General features: G+C 48.7%; 1 protein-coding gene across 1 annotated transcript in view; it reads right to left on the bottom strand.

Moving 5' to 3' along the window:
• LOC115138845 (nesprin-1-like) overlaps nt 1–13,250 on the bottom strand; it is a 195,657-nt gene that overhangs the window by 162,790 nt on the left and 19,617 nt on the right. Inside the window, 1 exon segment of the mRNA XM_065025814.1 lies at nt 3,953–4,014. Coding sequence (XP_064881886.1) covers nt 3,953–4,014 — 62 coding nt within the window.

Genomic DNA, 13,250 nt, shown 5'->3' with positions numbered 1-13,250 from the left:
GACCAGGCTCTGCCCACAAAATGAGGTGGAAACTGAGATGCACTTCCTAACCTCCTGCCAAATGTATGACCATATTAGAGACATATATTTCCTCAGATTACGCAGACCCACAAAGATTTTTTTTTAAATCCAATTTTGATAAACTCCCATATCTACTGGGTGAAAAACCACAGTGTGCCATCACAGCAGCAAGATTTGTGGCCTGTTGCCACAAGAAAAAAGCAACCAGTGAAGAACAAACACCATTGTAAATACAACCTATATTTATGTGTATTTATTTTCCCTTTTGTACTTTAAATATTTGCACATCATTACAACACTGTATATATACATAATATGGCACTTGAAATGTCTTTACTATTTTGTAACTTTTGTGAGAGTAATATTTACTGTTCATTTTGTATTGTTTATTTCACTTTTTATTATATATTTCACTTGCTTTGGCAATGTTTCCCATGCCAATAAAGCTCCTTAAATTGAAATTGAAATGTAATTGTTAGATAGATAAATAGATAGATAGACAGACGGACGGACGGACGGACGGACAGACAGATCTGACAGAACAAAAGACAAATCTCTGCGCCCTGACCAAGCAGTAGCCCAATGTGTTGCTTTATCTCTGCGCGCTGACCAAGCAGCAGCCCAATGTGTTGCTTTATCTGTGCGCCCTGACCAAGCAGCAGCCCAATGTGTTGCTTTATCTCTGCGCCCTGACCAAGCAGTAGCCCAATGTGTTGCTTTATCTCTGCGCCCTGACCAAGCAGCAGCCCAATGTGTTGCTTTATCTCTGCGCCCTGACCAAGCAGCAGCCCAATGTGTTGCTTTATCTCTGCGCCCTGACCAAGCAGCAGCCCAATGTGTTGCTTCATCTCTGCGCCCTGACCAAGCAGTAGCCCAATGTGTTGCTTTATCTCTGCGCCCTGACCAAGCAGCAGCCCAATGTGTTGCTTCATCTCTGCGCCCTGACCAAGCAGTAGCCCAATGTGTTGCTTCATCTCTGCGCCCTGACCAAGCAGTAGCCCAATGTGTTGCTTCATCTGTGCGCCCTGACCAAGCAGCAGCCCAATGTGTTGCTTCATCTCTGTGCCCTGACCAAGCAGTAGCCCAATGTGTTGCTTTATCTGTGCGCCCTGACCAAGCAGCAGCCCAATGTGTTGCTTTATCTGTGCGCCCTGACCAAGCAGTAGCCCAATGTGTTGCTTTATCTGTGCGCCCTGACCAAGCAGCAGCCCAATGTGTTGCTTCATCTCTGTGCCCTGACCAAGCAGCAGCCCAATGTGTTGCTTTATCTGTGCGCCCTGACCAAGCAGCAGCCCAATGTGTTGCTTTATCTGTGCGCCCTGACCAAGCAGCAGCCCAATGTGTTGCTTCATCTCTGCGCCCTGACCAAGCAGTAGCCCAATGTGTTGCTTCATCTGTGCGCCCTGACCAAGCAGCAGCCCAATGTGTTGCTTTACCTGTGCGCCCTGACCAAGCAGCAGCCCAATGTATTGCTTTATCTGTGCGCCCTGACCAAGCAGCAGCCCAATGTGTTGCTTCATCTCTGCGCCCTGACCAAGCAGCAGCCCAATGTGTTGCTTTATCTCTGCGCCCTGACCAAGCAGCAGCCCAATGTGTTGCTTTATCTGTGCGCCCCGACCAAGCAGTAGCCCAATGTGTTGCTTTATCTGTGCGCCCTGACCAAGCAGCAGCCCAATGTGTTGCTTTATCTCTGCGCCCTGACCAAGCAGCAGACCAATGTGTTGCTTTATCTGTGCGCCCTGACCAAGCAGCAGCCCAATGTGTTGCTTTATCTGTGCGCCCTGACCAAGCAGCAGCCCAATGTGTTGCTTTACCTGTGTGCCCTGACCAAGCAGCAGCCCAATGTGTTGCTTCATCTCTGCGCCCTGACCAAGCAGCAGCCCAATGTGTTGCTTTATCTCTGCGCCCTGACCAAGCAGCAGCCCAATGTGTTGCTTTATCTCTGCGCCCTGACCAAGCAGTAGCCCAATGTGTTGCTTTATCTGTGTGCCCTGACCAAGCAGCAGCCCAATGTGTTGCTTTATCTGTGCGCCCTGACCAAGCAGCAGCCCAATATGCTGTGTCACCCAAAGCTTCTGAGCCAGCAAAACCTGGCTGCTTAAAATACAGTAAGAAAACATGGTACGCCCTAACACTTTCTATTAAGCCCATAATCTGTAACACATTATGAACACAGTCATGATGACGATGATTAGGTCTGACCCCATTTAGTCGACTGGTCCATTGTTTGTTCAATAGGCTGTCGGTAGACCAAGGTGTCGAGCAGTATATTTTATGGTACATGAGTCACCTGTCTGATTCACACCTGTCTCAGCGGACTAATCCATTGTGGAGGCCACAGATGGGATGGCACACCAGTAGCACCAGTAGTAAACTTACCGTTAATTCTCATAATTTCTAATCTACAATGTTTGTGTTTGGTTCTGGTCATTTCTGTTAATGCATTCAATATCTTATTATTACAGTATTTTACCACTCTCATTGTTGGAGTGGACACGTTGTTTGCAGAGCCACAACCTAGGCTACACTTCTTGAACTGCACTGTTGGTTAAGGGCTTGTAAGTAAGCATTTCACAATAAGGTCTACACTTATTCGGCGCATATGACAAATAAAGTTTGATTTGATTTGAGGAAAACGTTTTGGTTTATTTCATTCCATTTAGGAGATGTCAATTTATTAATTGTTGTTTGTTTGCAGTGCTCCTGTCAATGTTGAGTGAGGACGCACACCTGATTACACATAGAAGTAGGCCTAGGCTACCTAGCCTGTGTGCAAATGTAGACCTATAAATGTGCCCATTTGGAGATCTGATAGTATTTCTGATCATCTTAACTCACAACCCCTTGTGGAAGTTCTCAAAGTAATGTTTTCTTCACCTCAAACAGCAAGTAAACAAAGTCTGTTTTTACATCCATTGAGTATGACAATAGTTCCTCAACGTAGCCTATTTGAAAAATCTTTCCAGGTCTCTTTCAGTAACTACTCAGTGTGAAAGGGGGGAAAATGTCATGCTCTGATCTGGTGTAAAAGTCATGAAATAGGCTAGCAAGAGCTTCAGGCCAGATCCAAGTTAATAGTTGATACAATGTTTCAAGTTCCTTGCTGACAGTCCATGCGTAGCCAATGTTTCAAGTTCCTTGCTGACAGTCCATGCGTAGCCAATGTTTCAAGTTCCTTGCTGACAGTCCATGCGTAGCCAATGTGATTTATAGGATATTTTTATTTGTTGGCTTTATTTATGTAGGCAACACAGGTATCTCTGCACTGAGTCATATTTACTTTCTCTGTCTGACTCTCCTCTGGTTCCGATGTTGCTGTGACAACCCAACATGGTGTTATGACAACCCACTCGTTCCAATGTTGTTGTGACAACCCAATATACTCATCTTCAGTAACAGTATTCACAATTAAAATAACTCTACAGGACTGATACTGAATTCCACAAACAACTCAGTAACTACCATCACACAATCCAAACAGATGATGAAAAATATATCTCCAAATGTTACGAACCTATCATGACCTCAATCAAGCTGTAGTTTCCATATGAACATAAGGTACCTAAAACCTCTGACATTATAAGTGATTAAAACCGATTCAATGTAACGGAGCCTCTCAGAATCATTATGATTGGATGACAACGATCCACTCTCTGGTCACACATGAAATGAAATGCCACTGTCCATAGAGAGGCTATAAGACTGGCAGTTACAGACATTACACCATGATCAGGTTAATATTCAGGATATAATTATTACCATAGTGATAAAATTGTTGTATCTCAGTGATTATACCGTCGTAATAACATTATCTCATAATCTCAGGTCTTATACCGAAATGGAAGCTGTGGGTGTCATAATTGCCAACACATGTCTTATAAAGTGTTGTGAGAGAAGCACAAGGAGAAAAATAAAAGTCATATCCTCTTACCTTTGTCAAGTGGGAATTGATCCATTTAGTAAAAGTCCTCTTCTGTACTGCTTCTTGCTCATCTGTAATAAAAGTGGAACAGAACATTGTCATGATGTCACAGAACATTGTCACGATCTCATAGAACATTGTCATGATGTCACAGAACATTGTCACGATCTCATAGAACATTGTCATGATGTCACAAAACATTGTCATGATGTCACAGAACATTGTCACGATCTCACAGAACATTGTCATGATGTCACAGAACATTGTCACGATCTCACAGAACATTGTCATGATGTCACAGAACATTGTCACGATCTCATAGAACATTGTCATGATGTCACAGAACATTGTCATGATGTCACAGAACATTGTCATGATGTCACATAACATTGTCACGATGTCACAGAACATTGTCACGATCTCACAGAACATTGTCATGATGTCACAGAACATTGTCATGATGTCACGGAACATTGTCATGATGTCACACAGACACCGCTTAGTCCACTTACACCCACTGCTGCCACCCCTGTTTCATGCTACAGTATATTCTCTGTTCCCAATGCTTCATGTAGCCTGTTAAAGTAAGTGCATTCACAAACAGTGTGAATATTTAATCGAGTAGTGAGTAGTGTCCATTACAATTGCAGACGAGAGGAAAATATGCAGTGGAGAATTCTTCAACACAACTAGACTCTGAGTGGACAAAACATTAGGAACACCTGCTCTTTCCATGACATAGACTAACTAGGTGAATCCAGGTGAAAGCTATGATCCCTTATTGATGTCACCGGTTAAATCCACTTCAATCGGTGTAGATGAAGGGGAGGAGACAGGTTCAAGAACTGCAACGCTGCTGGGTTTTTCACGCTCAACAGTTTCCCGTGTGTATCAAGAATGGTCCACCACTCACAGGACATCAAGCCAACTTGACACAACTGTGGGAAGCATTGGAGTCAACATGGGCCAGCATCCCTATGGAACGCTTTCAATACCTTGTAGAGTCCATGCCCAATGAATTGAGGCTGTTCTGAGAGCAAAAGGGGGTGCAACTCAATATTAGGAAGGTGTTCTTAATGTTTTGGACACTCATTGTAGTTCAAGACCTAACAGATCAAGAACGGGACATGTGAAAAAATGACCAAAGATGCACTTAAACTTCACAATAATACTGTCATTTCTCTTACAGTTAAAAACGGTATATACATAGAATCTAATCATGCCCAATAGATATTGACAGGAGCTTGCTTGCATCTTAACACTATGAGGTCATAAGGAGAAGAGATTTCTATTCTTGCAGACTCACTGCTCAGTGCCCAATCCACCAATAACGACATGCGTGGCCTTTCAGGTCACCCCCAACCAAGCCCTTTATGGAGGGCTTGGTTGGGGATAATAACTGCAGACAGACTCTGTGTCTCATGCATAATGCACTTCTGCTTTCACACAAAACAAAACATCTGATTTTGTGGATCCAACTTCTGTCGCTGTCATAGAAAAGAAGGGTGACATAGACAGATACAGTGACATGTCTGCCGGTAGGTTGAACACAGTGGACATTTTTTAAATATACTGCCTGGTCACTTGCTGCAGGAGAACAGGGCCAGACTAACAACACACTATCATGCAACATCTGGCTCATGCATCTAGTTCACCTATATATAAGCCACAATCGAAGGCAGGTTTCCTTGTTGTTTTCTATCTAAATCCTGAGAGAATGGGATACAGCGATGATCTATATAAAACGCTGCTGTCGGCCTACTTACCACGGAGATACTGAAAGAATCCCGTCACCAAGTTAAGAGAAGAGCTCTTTTTGACAGTTACATCCTTATAGTGAGCCATTCTCCAGTCACATGCTCGCCACCTCCCTCCTTATGCCCTTCACATAGTGAGCTTGTTGTGAGCCTCTGTCTGTCTATCTGTCTGTCTGTCTGAGCAGAGGATGACAGTCCATCCACAGTGGAAAAAGAAACCGAGGAAAGAGGGGGAACCACAGCTGGGCCTTTCCCTTTTATTTCAGACAGGAAGCAGAACAGATCTGGGCTGCCTCAGCCTGGATGGTCGCTTGTTTCCCGGTGACAACACAGAGCTGAGCTGCTGGGGGTTAGCTGCAGGAACGCAGCCTCAATCCCTTCCTACTCCCGACACACACACACACACACACACACACACACACACACACACACACCCTCCCACTACACACACACACCCTCCTGCACACACACACACACACACACACACACACACACACACACACACCCCGACCACACACACACACACACACACACGCACCCCGACCACACACACGCTGACCACACACACACACACACACTCACACACACACTCACACACACACTCACACACACAAACACACACAGACCAGAGCAAGCAGTGGAAACCCCTCTAACAGAGACAGATATTTACGATATTTCCCATCATCCCATCCTTCCCTCCTCTTCCTGTTATTCTCCCATGATCCAGAGGACAGGAGCCACGCTTGTGTTGTGTGGAAGTCATGTATAATGCATGTGATGTGTGCACAGCCCAGCCTCCTCTACACTGCCAGCCTCCCTGCCTCGTAGTAGTCCCGCCTCCCTGCCGCCCAGTAACCCTGCCTCCCAGTAGCCCCGCCTCCCTCGAGCAGCAGCATCTATCCAAGACAGGAGCAGGAGGGATCAGCCTGGAGCACTGCTTAACCAATCAGGGAGGCAGTGATGTCACAGGCTGCCTTTGCTGCATTATCCCCCATTTAAGCAGGGAGGGAGGGAGGGTGTGTGTGTGTGTGTGTGTGTGTGTGTGTGTGTGTGTGTGTGTGTGTGCAGGAGGGTGTGTGTGTGTAGTGGGAGGGTGTGTGTGTGTGTGTGTGTGTGTGTGTGTGTGTGTGTGTGTGTGTGTGTGATTGTGTACTGTATGTGTGTGCTTGTTCATGCTTGTGTGTATGCATGGGGTAACAGAATAGTATTAACAACATGCTACAATACCCCAGCATGGGGCAACAGAATATTATTAACAACATGCTACAATACCCCAGTATGGGGCAACAGAATAGTATTAACAACATGCTACAATACAACAGCATGGGGCAACAGAATATTATTAACAACATGCTACAATACCCCAGTATGGGGCAACAGAATAGTATTAACAACATGCTACAATACAACAGCATGGGGCAACAGAATATTATTAACAACATGCTACAATACCCCAGTATGGGGCAACAGAATAGTATTAACAACATGCTACAATACAACAGCATGGGGCAACAGAATATTATTAACAACATGCTACAATACCCCAGCATGGGGCAACAGAATAGTATTAACAACATGCTACAATACCCCAGTATGGGGCAACAGAATAGTATTAACAACATGCTACAATACCCCAGCATGGGGCAACAGAATAGTATTAACAACATGTTACAATACCCCAGCATGGGGCAACAGAATATTATTAACAACATGCTACAATACAACAGCATGGGGCAACAGAATAGTATTAACAACATGCTACAATACAACAGCATGGGGCAACAGAATATTATTAACAACATGTTACAATACCCCAGCATGGGGCAACAGAATATTATTAACAACATGCTACAATACAACAGCATGGGGCAACAGAATATTATTAACAACATGCTACAATACAACAGCATGGGGCAACAGAATAGTATTAACAACATGCTACAATACCCCAGCATGGGGCAACAGAAAAGTATTAACAACATGCTACAATACCCCAGCATGGGGCAACAGAATAGTATTAACAACATGCTACAATACCCCAGTATGGGGCAACAGAATATTATTAACAACATGCTACAATACACCAGCATGGGGCAACAGAATAGTATTAACAACATGCTACAATACCCCAGTATGGGGCAACAGAATAGTATTAACAACATGCTACAATACAACAGCATGGGGCAACAGAATATTATTAACAACATGCTGCAATACCCCAGCATGGGGCAACAGAATAGTATTAACAACATGCTACAATACCCCAGCATGGGGCAACAGAATAGTATTAACAACATGCTACAATACAACAGCATGGGGCAACAGAATATTATTAACAACATGCTGCAATACCCCAGCATGGGGCAACAGAATAGTATTAACAACATGCTACAATACCCCAGTATGGGGCAACAGAATAGTATTAACAACATGCTACAATACCCCAGCATGGGGCAACAGAAAAGTATTAGCAATATTTCTGTATTTTTTATATTTTATTTCACCTTTAGTTAACCAGGTAGGCAAGTTGAGAACAAGTTGTCATTTACAACTGTTGTCACGCCCTGGTCTAAGTATTTTGTGTTTTCTTCATGTATTGGGTCAGGCCAGGGTGTGGCATAGAGTTTTTGTATTGTGGTGTGTTTTGTCTTGGGATTTTGGAATGTGTGTATAGTGGGATTGTAGCTTAGTGGGGTGTTCTAGGAGAGTCTATGGCTGTCTGAAGTGGTTCTCAATCAGAGGCAGGTGTTTACCGTTGTCTCTGATTGGGAACCATATTTAGGCAGCCATATTCTTTGGTTGTATTGTGGGTGATTGTCCTGTGTGTCTTGATGTCCTGGTTAGAGGTTAGTAGACACTTGTATAGGCTGTTTTCGGTTTTCGTTTTGTAGTGTTAGTGTTTTGTTGTGTGTTACGTTTGTTTATTAAAGATGAATCACAATAGACACGCTGCAGTTTGGTCCGACTCTCCTTCACCATTAGAAAGCCGTTACAGAATCACCCACCACAGGACCAAGCAGCGTGTCAACAGGCAGGAGCCACAGGAGAAGCAACAGAGGCAGCAGCAGGAGCAGCAGCAGCTACAGTGGGAGAGATTGCACTACCTGGAGAAATGGACATGGGAGGAGGTACTGGACGGTAAAGGACCCTGGGATCAGCCTGGAGATTATTGTCGCCCCAAAGCCGAGCTGGAGGCAGCAAAAGCAGAGAGGCGGCATTATGAGGAGCTAGCACGGCAGAGCGGATGGAAGCCTGAGAGTCAGCCCCAAAAATTTCTTGGGGGGGCTCACAGGGAGTATGGCTACGCTAGGTAGGAGACCTACGCTAACTTCCTGTGGTTACCGGGGGGCTAGAGAGACCGGGCAGGCACCTTGTTATGCAGTGGTGCGCACGGTGTCCCCAGTGCGGGTGCATAGCCCGGTGCGGTATATTCCAGCTCCTCGTATCGGCCGGGCTAGAGTGGGCATCGAGCCAGGTAAGGTTGGGCAGGCTCGGTGCTCAAGAGCTCCAGTGCGCCTGCACGGTCCGGTCTATCCAGTACCACCTCCACACCCCAGCCCTCCGGTAGCAGCTCCCCGCACCAGGCTTCCTGTGCGTGTCCTCGGTTCATTACCACCAGTGCCAGCACCACGCATCAGGCCTACAGTGTGTCCCGCCTGTCCAGCGCTGCCGGGCGTCCCGCCTGTCCGAGCCGCTGCCGGAGCGTCCCGCCTGTCCGGCGCCGCTGCCGGAGCGTCCCGCCTGTCCGGCGCCGCTGCGGGCGTCCCGCCTGTCCGGCGCAGCTGCGGAGCCTCCCGCCTGTCGGCGCCGCTGCGGAGCCTCCCGCCTGTCGGGCGCGCTGCGGAGCGTCCCGCCTGTCCGGCGCCGCTGCCGGAGCCTCCCGCCTGTCCAGCGCCGCTGCCGGAGCGCCCCGCCTGTCCGGCGCCGCTGCCGGAGCGTCCCGCCTGTCCGGCGCCCGCTGCGGAGCCTCCCGCCTGTCCGGCGCCGCTGCCGGGAGCGTCCCGCCTGTCCGGCGCCCGATGCCGGAGCCTCCCGCCTGTCCGGCGCCGCTGCCGGGCGTCCCGCCTGTCCGGCGCTGTCAGAGCTACCGCCCCTCATGCCAGAGGCGCAGAACCCCTCATTCCAGAGGCACCAGTACTCCTCTGTTCAGCGCAGCCAGAGCTGTCAGCCTGCATGAAGCATCCAGAGCTGTCAGTCTGCCCAGCGCCGTCTGAGCTACCCGTCTGCCCAGCGCCGTCTGAGCTACCCGTCTGCCCAGCGCCGTCTGAGCCACCCGTCTGCCCAGCGCCGTCTGAGCCACCCGTCTGCCCAGCGCCGCCAGTGCCGCCAGTCTGCCCAGCGCCGCCTGAGCTACCAGTCTGCCCAGCGCCGCCAGTCTGCCCAGCGCCGCCTGAGCTACCAGTCTGCCCAGCACCGCCAGTCTGCCCAGCACCGCCAGTCTGCCCAGCATCGCCAGTCTGCCCAGCGCCGCCAGTGCTCCCAGTCTGCCCAGCGCCGCCAGTCTGCCCAGCGCCGTCTGAGCCACCCGTCTGCCCAGCGCCGCCAGTGCCGCCAGTCTGCCCAGCGCCGCCTGAGCTACCAGTCTGCCCAGCGCCGCCAGTCTGCCCAGCGCCACCAGTGCCGCCAGTCTGCCAGGATCAGTTAGATCCGCCAGTCAGCAAGGATCCGCCAGTCAGCAAGGATCCGCCAGTCAGCAAGGATCCGCCAGTCTGCCAGGATCCGCCAGAAGTGCCAGTCAGCCAGGATCTGCCAGATCCGCTAGTCAGCCAGGATCCGCCAGTCGGCCAGGATCTGCCAGATCCGCTAGTCAGCCAGGATCCGCCAGTCGGCCAGGATCTGGCAGAACCGCTAGTCAGCCAGGATCCGCCAGTCAGCCAGGATCTGCCAGATCCGCTTGTCAGCCAGGATCTGCCAGTCAGCCAGGATCTGCCAGTCAGCCAGGATCTGCCAGTCAGCCAGGATCTGCCAGGATCCGCCAGTCAGCCAGGATCCGCCAGTCAGCCAGGATCCGCCAGTCAGCCAGGATCCGCCAGTCAGCCAGAACCGCTAGTCAGCCAGGATCCGCTAGTCAGCCAGGATCCGCTAGTCAGCCAGGATCCGCTAGTCAGCCAGGATCCGCCAGTCAGCCAGGATCTGTCGGAACCACCAGCCAGCCAGGATCTGGTAGATCCATCAACCTGCCTGAGCTGCCTCTCACTCCTGAGCTGCCTCTCACTCCCGAGCTGCCTCTCACTCCCGAGCTGCCTCTCACTCCCGAGCTTCCTCTCACTCCCGAGCTTCCTCTCACTCCCGAGCTTCCTCTCACTCCCGAGCTTCCTCTCACTCCCGAGCTTCCCCTCAGTCCCGAGCTGCCTCAGTCCCGAGCTGCCCCTCAATCCAGTGGGTTTCTGGGTGAGGACTACTAGGCCATGGTCGGCGGCGAGGGTGGACTATCCAGGGACGCGAGGAGAGGGGACTAAGACATTAATTGAGTGGGGTCCACGTCCCGCGCCGGAACCGCCACCATGGACAGACGCCCACCCGGACCCTCCCTATTTGTTTTGAGGTGCGTTCGGGAGTCTGCACCTTAGGGGGGGGGTTCTGTCACGCCCTGGTCTAAGTATTTTGTGTTTTCTTCATGTATTGGGTCAGGCCAGGGTGTGGCATAGAGTTTTTGTATTGTGGTGTGTTTTGTCTTGGGATTTTGGAATGTGTGTATAGTGGGATTGTAGCTTAGTGGGGTGTTCTAGGAGAGTCTATGGCTGTCTGAAGTGGTTCTCAATCAGAGGCAGGTGTTTACCGTTGTCTCTGATTGGGAACCATATTTAGGCAGCCATATTCTTTGGTTGTATTGTGGGTGATTGTCCTGTGTGTCTTGATGTCCTGGTTAGAGGTTAGTAGACACTTGTATAGGCTGTTTTCGGTTTTCGTTTTGTAGTGTTAGTGTTTTGTTGTGTGACGTTTGTTTATTAAAGATGAATCACAATAGACACGCTGCAGTTTGGTCCGACTCTCCTTCACCATTAGAAAGCCGTTACAACTGTGACCTGGCCAAGATAAAGCAAAGCAGTTCGACACATACAACAACACAGAGTTACACATGGAGTAAAACAAACATACACTCAATAATACAGTAGAAAAACAAGTCTATGTACAATGTGAGCAAATGAGGTAAGATAAGGGAGGTAAAGGCAAAAAAAGGCCATGGTGGCGAAGTAAATACAATATAGCAAGTAAAACACTGGATTAGTAGATTTGCAGTGGAAGAATGTGCAAAGTAGAGAAATAATGGGGTGCAAAGGAGCAAAATAAATAAATACAGTAGGGGGAGAGGTAGTTGTTTGGGCTAAATTATAGATGGGCTATGTACAGGTGCAGTAATCTGTGAGCTGCTCTGACAGCTGGTGCTTAAAGCTAGTGAGGGAGATAAGTGTTTCCAGTTTCAGAGATTTTTGTAGTTCGTTCCAGTCATTGGCAGCAGAGAACTGGAAGAAGAGGCGGCCAAAGGAATAATTGGTTTTGGGGGTGACCAAAGAGATATACCTGCTGGAGAGCGTGCTACAGGTGGGTGCTGCTATGGTGACCAGGGAGCTGAGATAAGGGGGGACTTTACCTAGCAGGGTCTTGTAGATGGCTTGGAGCCAGTGGGTTTGGCGACGAGTATGAAGCGAGGGCCAGCCAACGAGAGCGTACAGGTTCGCAGTGGTGGGTAGTATATGGGGCATTTGTGACAAAACGGATGGCACTGTGATAGACTGCGTCCAATTTATTGAGCAGGGTATTGGAGGCTATTTTGTAAATGACATCGCCGAAGTTGAGGATCGGTAGGATGGTCAGTTTTACAAGGGTATGTTTGGCAGCATGAGTGAAGGATGCTTTGTTGTGAAATAGGAAGCCAATTCTAGATTTAACTTTGGATTGGAGATGTTTGATGTGTCTGGAAGGAGAGTTTACAGTCTAACCAGACACCTAGGTATTTGTAGTTGTCCACATATTTTATGTCAGAACCGTCCAGAGTAGTGATGTTGGACGGGCGGGTAGGTGCAGGCAGCGATCGGTTGAAGAGCATGCATTTAGTTTTACTTGTATTTAAGAGCAATTGGAGGCCACGGAAGGAGAGTTGTATGGCATTGAAGCTCGTCTGGAGGGTTGGTAACACAGTGTCCAAAGAAGGGCCAGAAGTATACAGAATGGTGTCGTCTGCATAGCGGTGGATCAGAGACTCACCAGCAGCAAGAGCGACATCATTGATGTATACAGAGAAGAGAGACTGCCCAAGAATTGAACCCTGTGGCAACTCCATAGAGACTGCCAGAGGCCCGGACAACAGGCCCTCCGATTTGACACACTGAACTCTATCAGAGAAGTAGTTGGTGAACCAGGCGAGGCAATCATTTGAGAAACCAAGGCTATCGAGTCTGCTGATGAGGATGTGGTGATTGACAGAGTCGAAAGCCTTGGCCAGGTCAATGAATACGGCTGCACAGTATTGTTTCTTATCGATGGCGGTTAAGATATCGTTTAGGACCTTGAGTGTGGCTGAGGTGCACCCATGATCAACTCGAAGACCT

The sequence above is a fragment of the Oncorhynchus nerka genome, linkage group LG12 (assembly GCF_034236695.1).
Source record: "Oncorhynchus nerka isolate Pitt River linkage group LG12, Oner_Uvic_2.0, whole genome shotgun sequence".
Classification (NCBI taxonomy): domain Eukaryota; kingdom Metazoa; phylum Chordata; class Actinopteri; order Salmoniformes; family Salmonidae; genus Oncorhynchus; species Oncorhynchus nerka.
Note: the sequence above shows the minus strand (reverse complement) of the source record. Positions and strands in the feature narration are given on the sequence as shown.